The sequence below is a fragment of the Ceratotherium simum genome, chromosome 25 (assembly GCF_057802395.1).
Source record: "Ceratotherium simum simum isolate JZ-2026a chromosome 25, ASM5780239v1, whole genome shotgun sequence".
NCBI lineage: Eukaryota > Metazoa > Chordata > Mammalia > Perissodactyla > Rhinocerotidae > Ceratotherium > Ceratotherium simum.
The window spans coordinates 26,890,635-26,909,475 of record NC_141924.1 but is presented as its reverse complement, the minus strand read 5'-3'; the positions used below and the strand labels follow the sequence as shown (position 1 = coordinate 26,909,475).

General features: G+C 37.2%; 1 protein-coding gene across 3 annotated transcripts in view; it reads left to right on the top strand.

Annotated features, from left to right (window-relative positions):
• Nucleotides 1-519: 519 nt before the first annotated feature.
• Nucleotides 520-18,841, top strand: part of METAP2 (methionyl aminopeptidase 2) — a 29,059-nt gene continuing 10,737 nt past the window's right edge. The window contains exons 1-4 of one of the 3 annotated variants that reach the window (XM_087449082.1): nucleotides 520-715; nucleotides 2,502-2,609; nucleotides 8,678-8,743; nucleotides 12,640-12,742. In XM_087449082.1, coding sequence (XP_087305208.1) covers nucleotides 565-715; nucleotides 2,502-2,609; nucleotides 8,678-8,743; nucleotides 12,640-12,742 — 428 coding nt within the window. In that variant the 5' untranslated portion in view covers nucleotides 520-564. The remainder of the gene's footprint in view (nucleotides 716-2,501; nucleotides 2,610-8,677; nucleotides 8,744-12,639; nucleotides 12,743-18,841) is intronic. The other 2 variants (XM_014780008.2, XM_004417967.3) reach the window with 2 other exon arrangements.

The window sequence follows — 18,841 nt, the reverse complement described above, 5'->3', positions numbered from 1 at the left end:
GGGCCTCCTGCTCTCCTCCTCTCTGACAGCCTCTTCAGTCCCCTTTGCAGGTTCATCTCCTTAAGTGCCTGGACGGCCTCGCCGTGAGGTGTAATTGTGAATAACAACGCAGTCCTTTGGAGTCATAAAAAGGAGTGTGTACAAGTGAACACATTTTTTAGCCCCTCTGTTCGCTTCCGGTACGTTTTACGAATGTAAAACTTTTCGGTTCCACAGAATCTCCCCTCTCTCTTGCCGCCTGCCCCTGCCCACCGGGCAGGCACTAGCGTTCAACTTGACCGCACGCGGGCAACGCCCGAGGCGCGGGACGGAACAGTCATCCCATCCGGCCCCAGCCAACCGCAACCAGGCCCGCCCGCACCCCGTTTCAAGCGCCGCCGGGCCGCCCCCGCCTCAGGCGAGCCGGGTACCCGTCCGCGCTCCACCACCGAAGTCGAGTCTTCCGCCGTCCCAGCATTCCCTGCAGCCCGACCATCGAGAGCGGCTTCCGGCGTCGCGGGTGTAGGCGGGTGAAGAAGGAGCGGGCCTTCGCGGCTCTCACTCCCTCGCGCTCTCTCGGGCAACATGGCGGGTGTGGAGGAGGCAGCGTCCTCCGGGAGCCACCTGAATGGCGACCTGGATCCAGACGACAGGGAAGAGGGAGCTGCCTCTACGGCTGAGGAGGCAGCCAAGAAAAAAAGACGGAAGAAGAAGAAGAGTAAAGGGGCTGCCACGGGTAAAAGGAGTTGTATGTCTTCAGGGTCCCCACCAGGGATGGCCGAATGGCTCGCCTCAGGCCCGGCTGGGGTGACAGGGACTGGCGACTCGGAGCCTTGGAGTGGACTGATTCCCAGGACTGAGCGTGCGTCAAGGCCGGGTTACAGAGTCCCAGTCCCAGGGAGAGGCAGCTTCTTCTCTTGTGGGACTGGGAGCCGATGATGGCGGGGCGGGGGAGATAAGGGGGCGTCAGCTTCTCGTGAGGTAGTTCTGGGGTCGCTGGGCCCGAGCCCCTGTATTGCCAGCACTCAGCTCCCACGTAGACCGTGCACAGGGCCCAGTCCTGCCGCCTTCCTCGCGGTTTGGCCTTCTTTTCAAAAATCTGATTCTGACCCACGCTGCCGCCCCTTTTGGGGAGCAGCCTGGGACGTATTTTCGTCGAGGGTGGGGGTGGAGTGGGTAAGTCTTGGTGCCTTGACCGCACCTCCCCCTCCGCCCCCCCCCGTCCCGGTGCACAGAGGGATTTTGGTTGCCGGCTGCACTTTTGGGGTGTGTGTAAATGTGTGGATGCCCACGCGCTCGTGTCGCCGAGTAGTAATTGCAGAATGTGTGGTGGTGGTGCGAGTTTTCACCTGCCTAATCTCACAGCATCGTCAAGCTGTAGGGCTTTTAGGTCTGAATTATGATGCCACTAGCAGGCAGTCCAGATGGGATATTCTGTGGCTCGGAATGGAACTTCTCTAAATCCACTGGTAAGGAGGGAAAACAGCTGCAAGTTTACTTGGGTTGTGAGTTAGGAACTTAAATATTTTATTTTGGGAAATCAGTGTTTTTGTTGCACACTGTCCTTCATTTTAGGAAAAGTTATTTGTATCTGTTTCTAATTAAAATCAGCCATAGCAAGAATGAGAGACAAATGGAGAGGCCAGGCCAGAAGTGATGAAGGTAGAGTTGAGAGAGGTTGGAGAGGTTTAATCTATATCTTTCTGAAATTTTTATCAGATGGGAGTTGAAAGGGAGAGTTGTAGGTGCTGGGACACGTCCAGAACAAAACTGAATTCCAGGACACAGTCTGGTGACTGTTCCTGGTTTTTGGATGAAATTCAAACTCTTCAGTTTGTCCTTTAAGGTGTTGAGCAGACTGACCCTAATATGCTTTTAACGGTTGTTATCTGTGAATATGAATCCTCTGCAGTGGCCAGAATGTCACTTCGTTATGTGCTCCCTGGTAGTACTGTCTCGTTTTGCGCTCACGTACTGCTACTACAGCTAGATTGTAGTCACTTCCACAGCAGGGGCCTGGTCTTGTGCTGAGCTGTTGAAGAATTTTGGTTTTTAGTAATGGAATATCTTTTCCTATTTATTTTGATTTTACCCAAACCATCTTGACAACTTCTTCCTTCGTGAAGCCCTGAAACCCCAGTGTCCCACAGAAATCCTCTTACTAAGGCCTTCAGCATTTATTGCCTATCTTGAGTACCTGTTTGCTTAGCAAAGTATTTGTTGTAGTCTGATAAATACTTAAAAAACTACTTAAGGGAGGGACCAACACACACTTTTGTTTACCCTGTAGCTGCTAGCAGAGAGAATGTATTATGGATATTTTTGTTGAGTTGACAACACTAATTAGATATGGATTATTTTTCTCTGTCAAATAAATTCCATTATGTTCAGAATAATGTTTCTGTTTTTGTTTCCTGAACACTTATCAGAACAGGACTTGTGTGTTTTCCAGGATCCTTAGAACATATTCCAGTGGGAAAGTATCTTTATTAGATTTGATTTATGTTATTGTATTTGATCAGCAGGGCAACAGGAACCTGATAAAGAATCCGGAGCCTCAGTTGATGAGGTAGCAAGACAGTTGGAAAGACAAGCATTGGAAGAGAAAGAAAGAGATGATGACGATGAAGGTAAATGGTTAATTTGATCTTTGTGGTTAGAAAAGCAAGAAAATATGACATTCTTTTGAACAAAATCTACTTATTTGTCCATATAGTCTATTATTCTCTCACATTTTACTTAATTGACGTTAAAGCCTCAATTAATGTCACAGAAAGGAAAAGGTATTTATTAGCAACTCTTTAAAAATTTGATATGTTGAATGACTGCTCAGATAACACAGATCTCAACTTTTAAAAATATACTTGGTAAAAGGCCAAGTAGTGGGTGAGTATTAATAAGATAAAATTGAAGGACTGTTTATTTAACTAACATTTATTGAACTACTGATATGTGCTAGTAACTATCCTAGGATACTTTCACACACATTCTAATTTTACCCCTGAAAAACCAAGCAATGTGGGTGCTACGTAGCACCTGATTCCAAGTCTATTCTTTTTACTCTGTACCAAAGGTTCCTCTCTTTATTCTCAAAGGAGCATGTTGGAGTGTTTCTAAACTCTATTATAAATTCCTTGACTCTAGCTTCTTGTATTTTGGTGAAGGAGTGATTAAATTATTATTCTACAGCCTCTTTTGGCAGGGGGGCAGATGGGGCTTTTTCATTCTCAATTATCCACTGCTGTGACCTACTGCTCTACCTCAGGCACTGCCAGCTTGGGCTTATGCCTTCCAACCCTTAGCAACAAATACCTGCTGTACTTTAATTATTGTATTAGGATAATGCAGAGTGATTGTTTTTCTTTTAGAAAGATATGTTCTAGACCCATATGTGTAGACTATCACAGTGCTAATCTTGAAGAGTATGCCTTGTTCCATTGCACCACTACCAAGTTTTATAAATCTCTTGACACTGAAGGGGAAAATTTTGCTTGTTAGATTGGAAATCTTCAGTGTATTAATGAAGATTTTAGGAATGTTAGTAGTTTCCTCCAATTTGGGTTAATCATTTTCCTAGTTCATTTTGATAATCAGGATCAACCAGTGCTACTAATCTATTGTGAGAGGTCTTTGAGGGGATGGAAAGCTAGTATTTCAGAATCTTTGTTGTAAAGAAAAACTGATGGTGTAGTGGAGAGACAAAACATAGAGGTGAAAAGATATACTGGTACCTGCAATAAAGTTTATTGAAATTTGGAGGTGGAGTTGTGGGCTGAATGCTGAAGGAAGGCTTCTTGGAAGGAATGGCATTTGAATAAAACCAAACAGAGAAACCATTTTGGCCATGGTGGAACAATGCTGAGAAAGTATTCAAAGCATAGTGAACACTGCAAACTGGCCATGTGAAATGATTCATTGAGAGAGTCTTTGAGCGTTTTTAAAAGAAGAATGTTATGAAAAATAAGGAGAGGCATTAGTAGACTCTAGGGTTTTGAACTTGGGTGACAGAATGTTGGTGCTGTTGACTGAACTAGTGAAGTAGAGAGAGAGAGCTCGTTACGAGATTTGGGGAGGGGGTTTGTAGGCAAAGAAGATACTGAGTTTAATTTTAGATATGTTTAATTTGAACCTTGGGGTATTGGTGTGAAAAATTAATCCTGTGGGCATTTGGTAATGTGCTAGAGGTAATTCATTCAATACATTTTTAAGTAAGGTTTATTAAGGTATAATTTGCCTGGGATAATAGTCACCATTTTTAAAAAATAGACTTTATTTTCTAGAGCAGTTTTAGGTTCACAGCAAAATCGAGCAGAAGGTATGGAGAGTGCCTGTATACCCCCTACCTCCACACATGCATAGCCTTCCCATTAGCAGCATCCCCCACTGGAGTGGTACATTTGTTAAAATCGATGAACCTACATTGACACATCATTGTCACCCACAGTCCATTATTTACATTACGTTTTACTCTTGATATTGTACATTCTATATATTCACCCTTTCTAAGTGTATAGTTTGGTGAATTTTGACAAATTTTGCAAATGCATAACCACTACCACAACCAAGATGTAGAATATTTCCATATAACATTTCCATCTCACGGAAAAGTTCCCCGGTGCCCCTTTGTAGTCAGTTCTCTTGCTCCACACCCTGACTCCTGGCAACCACTGATATATTTTATGTTCCTATAGTTTTTTCTACAATATTACATAAATGGAATTATTACAGTATGCAGCTTTTTTTGTGTCTGGCTTGTTTCACTTAGCATAATACTTTTGAAAGTCATCCACTTGTTGCATAGTTCAGTAGTCCATTCCTTTTTATTGCTGAGTAGTATTCCAAATTTGTTTATCCATTTACTAGTTGGTGGATATTTGAGTTGTTTCCAGTTTTTGTCTGTTATGAATAAGGTTACTGTGAACATCTGCATACAGGTCTAGGTGTAGGAATATGTTTTCATTTCTTCTGGGTAAATACCTAGGAGTAGGGTTGTTGGTCATGGTAAGTGTATGTTTAACCTCATGGGAAACTATCAAACTGTTTTCCAAAGTGGGTGTACCATTTTGCATTCCTGTCAGCAGTGGTTTAGAGTTCCAGGTCCTTTGTATCTTCATAAGCACTTGGTATTGTTCGTTTTTTTAATTTTAGCCTTTCTAGTAGGTGTATAGTGATATGTCATTGTGATCTTAATTATATTTCCCTAATGACTGATGATATTGAACATTTTTTCATATTTTCATTTTCCATTCATGTATCTTTGGCGAAGTGTTTGTTCACATTTTTTGTCCATTTTTCAATTGGGTGATTTGTTGTCTAAATGAGTTGTAAGAGTTCTTTATATATTCTTGTTACAAGTTGTTTATCGGATGTATGTTTTACAGATATTTTCTCCCATGCTGGTGTTATTTACAGTAGAAAAGATTTTAATTTTGGTGAAGTCCAGTTTATCTGTTTTTTTCCTTTATGGGTCATGCTTTTTGTGGCCTATCCAAAAGGTTAAATAATTGCTGTCTCTAAGGTTATGAAGATTTTCTCTTATGTTCTCTTTAGGAAGTTTTATTTTTAGCTGCTATGTTTAGGTCTGTGGTCGTTTTAGAATTAATTTTTTTATATAGTGCAAGGTAAGGATTGAGATTCTTTTTTTTTTTGCATCTGTATTTCCAGTTATTCAACAAATATTAATTGATTTGGCCATAGTGCTAATACGGAAATAAATATAAACAGTTTCTGCCTGTTAAAAATATCCTGGGATGCTGTGAAAGAAAGACACGTAAAAACGTAAATTGTAGCGTGATATGATGGTTGGAACTATAAGCATATATCTTTTAACATTCAAATCCTGGCTCTACCACCATCCTGGCACAAGAGTTCAATTAATGGTGGCTATTATTCTGTACTGAGTATAGACCTTGGATAAAGTAAGTAGCTTCAGAGGGATGATCGAGTATCAAAGGAGGAGCTTTGTCTTATCCCATTTTAAAGATGAAGAAACTGTGGTCAAGAGAGGCTGAATAACTTGCCCAAGGTCACACAGCTGAAAGGATTTTTAGTGTGTATTTAAAATTGGTTATCCATCTTGAAGCATTTGTTTTAGGTTGAGTCTAGTCTATATAGCAGTATGCTAAACATTGAGTGTTCTTCCAGAGTAAAGACTATCTTGTTTACTATTCTGTCCCTATTGCCTGGCACTTAAGAACTCAGCAAACATTTATTGGATGAATGAAGAAGGCTACTGTTAAAATTGTAGTGCAGAGTATGTGAATTAGATTTTATGACACATGAGAAAATTGAAAGCTGTGTTTTCCAAAAATTTTTCATGTTATTTTCTTTAGACTTTTGAATCTAGAAAGCATTAATGAGTAGTAAGTCAGCAAGATTTGTGTTTCCAGTGTGTTCTGTTAATTTTATAAGATTGAACATAAGAAATGGCAATTTTTTTTTTCCTGAGGAAGATTCACCCTGAGCTAACATCTGCTGCCACTCCTCCTCTTTCTTTTATGTGAGCCGCCACCACAGCATGGCCACTGACAGATGAGTGGTGTAGGTCCACACGCAGGAACTGAACCTAGGCTGCTGAAGTGGAGTGCACCAAACTTAACCACTAGACCACTGGGGCTGGCCCAGAAATTGCAATTTTTTTCATCAAAAGTTGTCAAATATTGTGGATTTCTATCACTCAACCTATTTAATCCCTTGATCGTGTTGCCTCCCTCTTTGCTAAACTGCTGTTTCCTGTTTCTCATCTAGGTGAAAATAAATATAAACAAGATAAAGTAAACTAAGAAAACATTCATTTATTGAATAGACTAAATATTTATTACATGCTTGGCACTATGCTTAATTTAGGAAATGGTGTCTAATCTTTAAGGAGCTCACAGACAAGTAGGGGTCACTGTAAACCAATGATTCCAATTTTGTGTAATAGTTATAATAGAAGAATATAGTAGGGAGCGTGGTGAGAGAATTTCTTTTATGGCTCGTGCTTATCATTCCAGGAGTAGAAAGGGAGCTCTTTGAGCAGAAAATGTAAGTAGTCATTTCACGTTGTTTAATGGGTGTGGATTTCACTATTTAAAATTTTGATGCTAGCCATGAGTTACTGCCACAAGGTGAAACATTTAAAAGAATACTATATGGTAAGCATACTACTAAGCTGTGAGCTTCTAATTGTCTGGGACAGCATCTTGTTCATTCTTATTTCACAGCAGTGTGATTTGTGGGTAGATTAGCATGCTTTAGAAATGATTGTTGAGGGGCCGGCTCCATGGCTTAGCGGTTAAGTGCGTGCGCTCCGCTGCTGGCGGCCCGGGTTCGGATCCCGGGCGCGTACCGACGCACCGCTTCTCTGGCCGTGCTGAGGCCGCGTCCCACATACAGCAGCTAGAAGGATGTGCAACAATGACATACAACTACCTACTGGGGCTTTGGGGGAAAAAAACAAATAAATAAAGTTAAAAAAATAAAAAAAGAAATTGTTGAAATTTACTGAACAGCATTTTTAGAAATTCAGACAGGTCTATTTTTGATACCTTTATTTAAAATGTTATGTCACTATTTTTTTTAATCTTGGCCATAGTAGTATCCTTTATCTTTTCTCAAAGTTCAAGGGTATGGGCATGGGCTTCATAGAAGATTGTTATAAAAACTGACAGAGGGATCACGGCTATTTGGGGTATTCTTTTGCCAACTGTTTTTCAAAACAGTTCTTAAACCCCATTTTTGAGCATCAGGTTCTTTTGAGAATCTGAGAACTTATGAACCTAGGGAAAGTATATATGCCCTCTGATTTTTGCATACAGTTTGACCCAGGAGAACTCTTTTTCTCTAATAACAACTGTGCAAGAAAGAGATTTTAAAATATGAGACCTCAAATACCCCTTACTGATTTAGGAATCAAGTGACATATTCTTGGTCCAATTCTGCCATTTACCATTTGGGATTATCTTAGGCACATACCTTAAACATTCCTTGTTAGCTCATAGGGTTGCTTTGAGGAAACATGAGGTAATGAAATACGAGTGTTTGACTACAAAGCATATGTAAACTGTAACTAGTATTATTTTAGATGAAATCACTGTCATTATTATTGTGTTAAACTAACACTAGTTATTTTTCCTAGCTTTTAAAAAAGGATTTTATTTAATAGATTTTTTATTCTTAAAAATATCGTAGGGGCCGGCCTGGTGGTATAGTGGTTAAGTTCTCACACTCTGCTTCTGCGGCCCAGGGTTCTCAGGTTTGGATTCCAGGCATGGACCTACACTCCACTTATCAAGCCATGTTGTGGCAGGCGTCCCACACATAAAGTAGAGGAAGATGGGCACGGATGTTAGCCCAGGGCCGATCTTCCTCAGCGAAAAAAACGAGGATTGGCAACGGATGTTAGCTCAGGGCTAATCTTCCTCACCAAAAAAAAAAAGGGGGGGGGAGAAAAACAAATCTTATTCAACAATTCTTTAATTAGAGTAAGTCAAAGTAAAGTTTACTAGTGCTTTTGATTACACACATCAAATTCTGATACTTAGAGCTAATGATATACAAAATTCTTTTCTAAGAGTGTTAGGCCAGCTTTGTCGTATGCCTTTTAAGATGGATTTTGTGTGTGTGTTTGCGTATACACACTTGTCTGCTTGTGCTTGCTTCCTCCTTGTGCTTATGAGGTTTAAGTGAATATGTACTTGAAATTATCTTTTCTTAGATGGAGATGGTGATGGAGATGGAGCAACTGGAAAGAAGAAGAAAAAGAAGAAGAAGAAGAGAGGACGTTAGTGTCTTAAGTTGATCTTACTTGACAAATTAGAAATCGTTGTTAACCAGCAGGTTTGAAGAATAGGTTTGAAGTTGCTTAAGATCCTGTTATATGTCAGGAAAATAAATTTAGGCTTAATAGAGGTAGAATTTAGTGAAACTCTCAACTATTTTGCAAGTACTTGGGTTTAGCTATCTTGTTGATATTTTCTTTAGCTGTTATTCAGCCAAGGGATATTAATAAGTTGGTTGCATTTACTGCAAGTTAGGGATAAGTTCCTAAAAAATTTATGATTTAAAACTTGAATAAGTGAAATAATAATTCTGTCAGGGATGACTAAAAGTGGTGCCCCACCTTGTGCTAATAGGATAAACAATTTGCGGTTCACCTGCCATCTTTGAAATTATGAGATTCTTGATCTGTATTTGATGAGGAGTCCCATTATTTAAAATTTCTGCGTATGGTGAAATTTTAGTAACGTTTATGTTGCACTATTTCAGATTCACTTAAAATATGATCCTACTTGTGTTTGTTTCTATAAATGACATAACCAAACATCTTCAAGGACCTGGTACTCTTAGAAAAACTAAGGGGAGGCTGTATAGTATTGCAGAATAAAGGTTGGTTTGAGAATCAGAACACTTAAGTTCTAATCTTGGATGCCCTTTGGGCTATTGAGAACCGTTGAGTGTCTGATTATACCTTCCTTTAAAATCTTTCAGGCTAAAATTTTATGAAGCAGAATATTGAGGGTTTGACTTCCATTTTTATCTCTCTGTTGAGAGACATACTTAAATTATTTTTTAAGAAAACTTTTGACTCTGCCAGCCATTCCCCTGATGTGTCTCCAGGTGGAAATGGGATAGCCTTCTTTCTCTTTAGGCATCTATCCTTGTTAGAGCCTTCTACTCGTAGGATGTCAGTTCTTCCCCCAGCATAAGTCTATATTTAATGAGCACAAGTTACTTGCATTCCCAGAATCTTCGAGGGATTATGATGTCATATTATTTCCATTCAAAAATTGTTAGAAGGTGCCTATGAGACATGGTATTACCTGGGAATGGCTTGAGAAATGTCTGTTTCTCCAAATACTCTAAAATTGCTCCCTAACGAGGCTGGATAAGCAGGAGAGAGTGTTAGGGACTGCTTTGTATTTGCCCTTTATAGAATTCTTCCACTGACAGATGTTTTAATATGATGCCATCAGCCTTTATTGTGCTTCCTCTGAGGATATTATTGAACTTAGTGTTCATTATGTTGCTTTATGAGCACTCTGAAGAGACACTCTTTTGTGTGGTCTCAGTATCAAGAATAATTGTGCTTTTCCTGAGTAGTTAATGTGTTTTATTTCGGAAACATTACGCGCTATGCAAATAACCTAGCTTTTTCTTTATATTGGCTACTAGAGGGCTTAAAATCAAATCTGTGGTTTTGTATTCGCCTATTTCAGGTTCTATTTTATGTTCTTTCCATGTTTTAATTTTTGCTAATTTACTTTGAATGTCTCTTATTTGTGTATTTTAGATATACTTGTAGGCTATATCATAAATCACTTCTGAAATAAGTCAAATAATATAGTCATGAGCAATTCACTGCCCTCATTTTCCTCTTCTATAAAGTGAGAGAATTCTAAATGATAGTTAATGATAACTGCAGTAAAGATTGTTATGATTATTCATAGTTTTAGATAATAACTTGGACATAGTACATTATAATTTTCAAAGGTTATCCAAGATTTCATCTGGTTCTTCATTTTGTATATGAGGAAACTGAGGCTTGGTGCATTTAGCCATTTGTCCAAGTCACAGCTAATAAGTGGTAAAGGGTAGACTTCAGCTCTGATATTTTGATTTTTTTATCTAATGATCTTGTTGAATCCTTTAACTATCTTGTCTTAATATTTTGTGGACAATATAAAAGCCATCTTTATCATGTTTGTAGATGAGATAGAGCTGAGGGTGATGAGATAATACTTTGGTTGAAAAAAAATCAAGATTTCCAAAGATCAAGAAAACTGAGACAATAGGCTAATGTTAATAAGCCAAAATGTAATAAACATATATAAAGTTAATACAGGTGATGGGATCCTAAGGATATTGACTGCTAGTACAATGTGAACTAAAAAGCAAGAAGTCTTAACTTTTCAATAGCAGTAGGATTTTTAGAATCAGCAGTACTGGCTTATACTAATTATACCTTATTTGGACTATTAATATATAAGTCAGTTCTACTCCTAACTTAACAGGAACATTGACAAATTTAAGGTTGGTGAATATGGGTGAAAGTGTTAAGAACCACATCATTTAAAGTGGTTTCTCATCCTAGAGAGGGAGGAATCAGTAGAAATGAAAAGTAAATTTTTTTGACTGCAAAGAATAAAGCCAAAACTAATGTAGAGAGAGAGAGATTAGTGTAGGAAGAGCTTTCTAACAGTTAACAGCTCTCCCCAGATGGATAGATGTCAGCTTGGGAGATAGTGACTACCTCCATTGTCAGGAGCTCAGTGCCATCTGTCACGGGTATTAGGGGGGTTCCTAGATTGATTGTGAAGCTAAGTTAGATGACTTCTAGGATCTTTTTTGATTTTAAATTCTAATATTCCCTCTTAGGAGGAACCTAAAACAGTGTTTCCCAAGTTACACTTTTTAACATTAGGTAAAGAGAGAAAACCAGTTGGTGCACATGAGATATTAAGTGTTTGGATTAGAGGAGGGAACCAAAAAATGGTTCCATAGATAAATAATTTGATTCAATAAATGGTCATGTTTTTATTTATGTGTGTCCTTTTTTCCCCCTCTGCAAAACAAAAAAATCAAAATGTGTGTTAAAATTTAAGACAAAAATCCGTAACATCAGAGCAGTTATAATCAAAAGGAAACCACATACTTCAATTCAATAGTTGATAAATGCTACAGGTATACGTTGAAAGTCGTTATTGCATAAATTAACTCTCATGCAACTTCCTAGCATTCCTTGGAACAGTGTTCATTGCTGCAGTTCTTCATGTGATAAGAATGTATAACTAGTTCTTGTGTATTTAAAACAAATTTTAGAAGACAAATCTCTAGATATTTTTTAAAAGCATCTTGGAACACTGGTGTCTTTTAGAATATAGTTTGGGAAACAATGTCCTTAAAATGTGTGCTAGGTACTGTAACTTTTTTCAACTATCTGGAAATTTATATATGGCTAACTAAAGTCTTTTAGCGGTGGGTGTGTAGACTCTTTAACTTTTATACTTAATATACCCTTGAAATAAGTTTTTTACTTATTTAATCAATACATAATAGCTTTATATTTTTACTTTATTGCTATAGGATTTCTTTCTTATTTTCTTGTTGCTTATTTGATTTTTATTTGTGAAAGCCAGCAGCTATATGCTATTCCATTTCCGGTATACTAAGTGAAGACAAAAATATTAGAAGCGTGCTTTCTGCCAGGGCATAGACTGTCTAAATAGATAATGGAGTTCTGAGGAGTTGAATATTTCTATTCCCTGTGTGCGAGAGAGGAGGTGGCCAGCATGGCGAAATATCTTCTGTTTTTAACTGTAAGGCGACAGCAAGGAGGTTCCTTAAAATCAGGACATATAACAACCATTAGAAACTGAGAGGGGCTGGCTCTGTGGCTTAGCTGTTAAGTGCGCGCGCTCTGATGCTGGCGGCCCGGGTTCGGATCCCGGGCGCACCCCAAGGCACCACTTCTCCGTCCAGCGCGAGGCTGAGTCCCACGTACAGCAACTAGAAGGATGTGAACCTATGACATACAACTATCTGCTGGGGCTTTGGGGGGAAAAAAATGAATAAATAAAATCTTTAAAAAAAAAAAAAAAGAAACTGAGAAAACTGTAATGATAACTGCTTAATTTTATTGTTAACTACAGAAGTTAATGCTTTATTTGTATCTCGCAGCAAAAGTTCAAACAGACCCTCCCTCAGTTCCAATATGTGACCTGTATCCTAACGGTGTATTCCCCAAAGGACAAGAATGCGAGTACCCACCCACACAAGATGGGTAAGGATCATAAAATAACTTCCAATTTAACTTTTGAAAGTTGTAGCTTAGCAATAAAGCAGATTTTATTTTTCTTGGAACTTTGCTCCACTACCTTAATAAAAACTTGTGAATTTGTTACCTTAATAAAAACTTGTGAATTTGTTGCAGAGAAAATACAGTAGAAGCCCTCTTATCCAAAATGATTGGGACCAGTATTAGTTTGCTTAATCAAAAAATTATGTTGAAGTAGGGATCACAAAAAAAAAAATAAAAATCTTTATTGATAAAAGTTGACTTAAACATATGTTTTTCATCATTCTTGGTATTTGAGCATGGATTTGCTTTGGACTCTACTTTTTTACCCATAAGCTATATCCATAATGCATTGTCTATGAGTCTGTTCCATTTTGAGTTTCTGTGAAGAGCAAGAACTAAGTAATTTGAGGGCTGTTGCCTATATCTTGACATTTTTTTCCTGAAACCATTTACAGTTCTTATCTGTACTTAATTTGACAGAAGTATTTTTGATGACTTGCCTTTATTGAGATTTTTGTGAGTAGTCAGTTTAGTTTTCATAGAAATAATTCTTTTTATATAATATTTAATTAAATTAATTACAGTAACAAGTACAGATGACCTAACACAAGTTTGGGAACAAATCACCTGACTCTTGGAAGTATTCTGGAAAGATACATTTCAGCTGGTCAGCATACACTCCTAGTGGCATTATGCACACTGGTTAAGAGCTTGGCAGCTGGCACCAAACTGTCCGCATTTGAATCCCAGCTCTAACACTTATTAGCTTTGTGACGTGGGCAAGTAATTTATCATGTCTGTGCTTTCATTTCATCATCCATAAAATGGGCACTTCATAGGGTTTTTGTGAGGAATAACAACGTATATAAAGCACTTAGAAGCGTACCAGACACACGGTAAGCATTTAGTGTTAGCTGCTGTTATTATTATTCAGAATTGGAACCTGTCAGCCGCTCTTATTCAGGATACAGTGGGTATTGGTTAGTATATTTTACCGAGGGACTCAAGAGCATTGGTTAATCCAGTGGTTGCAATAGTTGGTTAAGACAGCTTCTACTGTAGCATTGTTTCATTGACCTGTAAAGACACCATTGTTTTTCTTTAAACTTAGAAAAGAACATGATGTTGTTATATTTTCACTCCTTCCCTCATTCCCAGTACTGTTAGGGAATAAGGCTGTAAAGTTCTGAAATTTTATGGCATGGGCACCTTCTCTTTGAATTTGAATTCATCAGTCACTATCCTTAAAGTATCTATTTTTAAAATGTCACAGACACGTAATTTTACATTAATTTCATAAATTCTCATAGTACATATGATGTGATCACATTTATTTTTAAATATAATCTTTTTAATTTTTTTTTCTGTTTGTTCCCTCTTCCTTCCCTTCCTTCCAGACCCATGTAACCACCTAGCAGGTAGCCTTCCATATTTTTCTATGCTCATATATGTGTACATCTATGTCTGTTTATGTAAGGGGAGTGTTTTGGTCATTGTTTGTTTTACAAAAATGGAATCATAGGCACACTTTCCTCCACCTTGCTTTTCGCATTCAGGACTACCTCTTGGAAGTCCCTCCACGTCAATCAGAATAGCTATGTTATTCTTTTGAATGGCTTCATAATGTTCCTTGGTGTGAATATACCACAATTTATTCCACCATTTTTTAATTGATGAGCGTTGACTTTGTCTCCAATAATTTTTGCCATTATAAACCATTTTGCAATAAACATCTCTCTTTCTAAGTATATACATATATATGTATTTATGTATACATATATGTGTGTGTGTATATATATAGGCATATATATATCTCTCTCTCCTTATGTGCTTGCGGTTTTATTATGTAATAATTTTCTAGGAGTGAGATTGCTGAATCAAAGAATATGTTAATACTTTAGTTTATGATTCCCAGACTGCTAGTGATTTTGAGCATCTTTTTATTGGTTTTGTTCTTTTGCTCTTCCAGAAGTTTTAAAATTTGAAATACAGTACACGTTCATATTTTATGCTTAGGGTTGTTAGTAGTCTCTTAGATTTTCTCAAACTCTTATTTTGTGTATTATTGCATCTTTAATTGGCCTGGAAGTTTTTGTGTAGGGTTGGGAGCGTTAATTTTATTTTCTTTCAAATGGTTAACCAGTTCTGCTAGAAGTGTTTATTAAGTAATTCATCCTACTGAATTGAATGACCACCTTTGCCGTATACTATATTCTCATATATAATGCAACCAATTTCTGTATTATTTATTCCACTGATCGAATTGTGTTTTCCTATGCTAATACTGTTTCGATTTGATATCAGCAACTTTATAATATATTTTGATAATTTGATAAGGCAAGTCTGTCTTCTCTCCCACACGCACCCCAAACATGGTTCTTTTTTATACTTTTCTTAGCTATTTTCAGTCATATATGCACATAGCCACAGAGAAATGCCCTTGTTAGAATTCTCATCTGAATTGCAGTATATTTATGTATTTGTTTCAGAACATTGACAGTTGTGTCACATTGTCTTATTCATTGTCATGGTATATTTTCCCACTTCTTCTGATTTTTTTTTCAGGTAGGTCCTGTCCCTTTCCTGTTAAATTTATTCTTAAGTGTTTTATGGTTTTGTTACTGATGTGAACAAGATATTTTTATTCCTATTTCCATTTCTATATGCTTATTGTTAAAGTGCAGGAAAGCCATTGATTGTTAATATTTTTAACACTGTGAAAATGGTGGAATACTTGAAGTAATGTTTAATATAAGAAAAATACTGAAATTTTGTAAATCTTAACAACTACCTTTCCCTTCTTACTATCATTTTCTGTTGCAAATTAAACATATAGGTAGAATAACTTCTGTTTTTGAAACAATGGATGAAGATATAATTATAGAATATTTTTCTTAAATACTGAAAGCAATGTTGTATTCCATCCTGGAGAAATATAAAAGAAATTAGGATATTCTGGTTATGATTGCTTTTTAATAAATCTCAATATTTTTTGACATTCATATAACCAGTTTTGACTGCAAATAGATCAGAATCAATATTCTTATAGATTTGGTAAAGTATTAAATATAGTTTTGTATCTTGCCTTCATTGTTATTTTAATAAACTTATTGAAAATTGCATGATTTATCACAAAGAACTTGCCTAACTACCACCCAGGTTGAGTGCATTATTTTATTTTAACTTTTTATTTTGGAATAATACTATACTTAACAGAAATCATTCCATACTGTGAGACTAGTACAGAGAATTCCCGCATACCTTTCACTCAGATTCTCTTGTAACATTTGGCTACATTTGTTTTATCATTCTCTCTCTCAATGGAATATGATGATTTATACATATTATGTATAATATTCACGTAACATTCCATTTTCTCCTTGGAAGATAGGTAGAAAGCAAATGTGGAAAATGTTATATTGGTGAATATGTATATATATTTTTTCTGAACTACTTGAGAATAGGTTGTGCATTTTTGGATGGAATACTACTAGATAAGTAGATACTCTGTCCTTTTCAGGGTTGTCACATCTGGTGGCACATGAAGTTAATTTTTATCACTTAGATAAGGTATTACCCAGTTTTCTCTAGTGTATCATTACTATATTTTCCTTTTATAATTAGGAATTTGTGGGAAATTACTTTGAAAATATGTAAATGTCTCATTGCTTATGAACATCCTCCTCACGTGTAGCATCCATTGGTGATCTTTGTCTGAATCAGTTTTTACTATGATGGTTATTGCCATTTTAAAAAAATTAACATTCTATGTGCATTTCCTGTGTCATTAAAAATTTTCGAAACCAAATTTTTAATGGTTATAATGCTATTCTATTTTGTGTCTAGCATAATTTTATTAGCTATTTCCCTGATTTATTGAATATACTGTTTTCAATTTTTTACCATTAGAAAAAATTCTATGATTAACATCTTAGTATGTCGATTGGATCTGATTTTTCTCTTATTCTGGATCTCTAGAAGAATGAAGAATTATTTTGCAATTCTTGATACCTGTTTCTACATTTAGTAGGCAGTTTCTTGGGACAGTTGTCAATTTTACAAGCAATACATATTCATTATAAAACAGGAAATACAGATAGACAAAAATAAGAAAATAAAAATCTCCTTAATTCTGCCAGTGAATTAAAACCACTGTTAACATGTTGGTATTTCTTCCTCTAAAGCCTCTGTATAAGTGTGTTATAAATACCTGGGAATGTTTTTCAAGTTGGAACTATACTGCAAACAGCTTTCTGACACCTTTTTAAATTCGTTTTCACGTTAGTAAAGAAACCAGCAATATTTCTAATGACTGAATAATTGTGCGCATCTGTGTGCATACCATAATTTATTTGTCCATTCCTCTCTCATTGGACATACAGTTTATTTCTGGTTGTTTACTATTAGAAACAATGCTGGGGTAAATATATTTATGTTATTTTCAACTTTCATAATGAAAAATTCCAAACAGGAAAGGTTGAAAAATAGCTTAATGAACTTAGTACCTAGATTGAACAGTTCTTAACATTTTGCCATATAGGCTTTGTCTCTGTATATGTATGTGTTTTTCTTCTATTGTTGATTTCTTTTTTTTCTACTGGGCCATTTAAAAATGTCTCATTTATTTTGAGTTATCACTTCTAAAAACTTCAGTCATCTCCCAAGAATTAGATATTCTCCAAATTATCACATCTAAGTAAATTAACAGTAATTTCCCAATATCATGTAAATACTTAGTTCTTGTTTTTTGTTTGTTTTGTGAGGAAGATCAGCCCTGAGCTAACATCCGTGCAAACCCTCCTCATTTTGCTGAGGAAGACTGGCTCTGAGCTAACATCTGTTGCCAATCCTCCTCCTTCCCCCTCCCCCCCCCCAAAGCCCCGGTAGATAGTTGTATGTCATAGTTGCACATCCTTCTAGTTTGCTGTATGTGGGACGCGGCCTCAGCATGGCCAGAGAAGCGGTGCGTTGGTGTGCGCCCGGCATCCGAACCCGGGCTGCTGGTAGCAGAGCGCGCGCACTTAACCGCTAAGCCACGGGGCCGGCCCAGTACTTAGTTCGTATTTAGAATTTTTTTCTCCTTGTCCCTGGAACATCTTTTTAGCAACTTTTTTCCCTCCAAACCAGGATCCAGTCAAGATTCATACATTGCATATGGTTAGAATCCCCACCTTCTCGTCCATTACATTGACTTTTTGAAGAGACCGGTTTGGAAAGTTTCATATTCTGGGATTTTTCCAGTTGTTTCCTTGTGGTGTCATTAAACTTTTTTCTCTGTTCCTGTATTTTCTGTAAACTGGAGTTAGTTGTAAAGTCTTATATTAGATTTAGAGTAAACATTTTTGACAGATATATCATAAGGTGATACTGTGTACTTCATATTGTATCGTAATCTATTGCATCAGATGTAATGTCAGATTCTGTTAGTTTTATTCTATTTTATCACATGGTTAATGTGGTGGCAGCCAGCTGTTTCTGTTTTAAAGGTACTTTGTTCTTTTTATCAATTATTTCGTTGGGGACTGCAAAATGGTGAATTTCTGTCATTCTTTCTACATTTCTTAGCTGACATTATTCTGTAAGAAGAATTTTTCTTTTTATCAGCAGGGCATCAACTATAGTTTCTTATAGGCAGAGTTAAAACATGCTTTATTTTTCCCTTTAAGTCCCAGTTTTCAGAGGAAGGAATTGGTGTCATAACTGCATGCATTCTTAATTGTTTCTGGATTAAAGACATGCATTTTTAAATGGTGCTTGTAAATGTGTCATAGAATGCTTTAAAAATAGAAATATGGGGCCGGCCCCGTGGCTTAGCGGTTAAGTGTGCAAGCTTGGCTACTGGCTGCCCGGGTTCGGATCCCGGGCGCACACCGACGCACCGCTTCTCTGGCCATGCTGAGACGGCGTCCCACATACAGCAACTAGAAGGATGTGCACCTATGACATACAGCTATCTACTGGGGCCTTGGGGAGAAAAAGGGAAAAAGAGGAGGATTGGCAATAGATGTTAGCTCAGAGCCAGTCTTCCTCAGCGAAAAGAGGAGGATTGGCATGGATGTTAGCTCAGGGCTGATCTTCCTC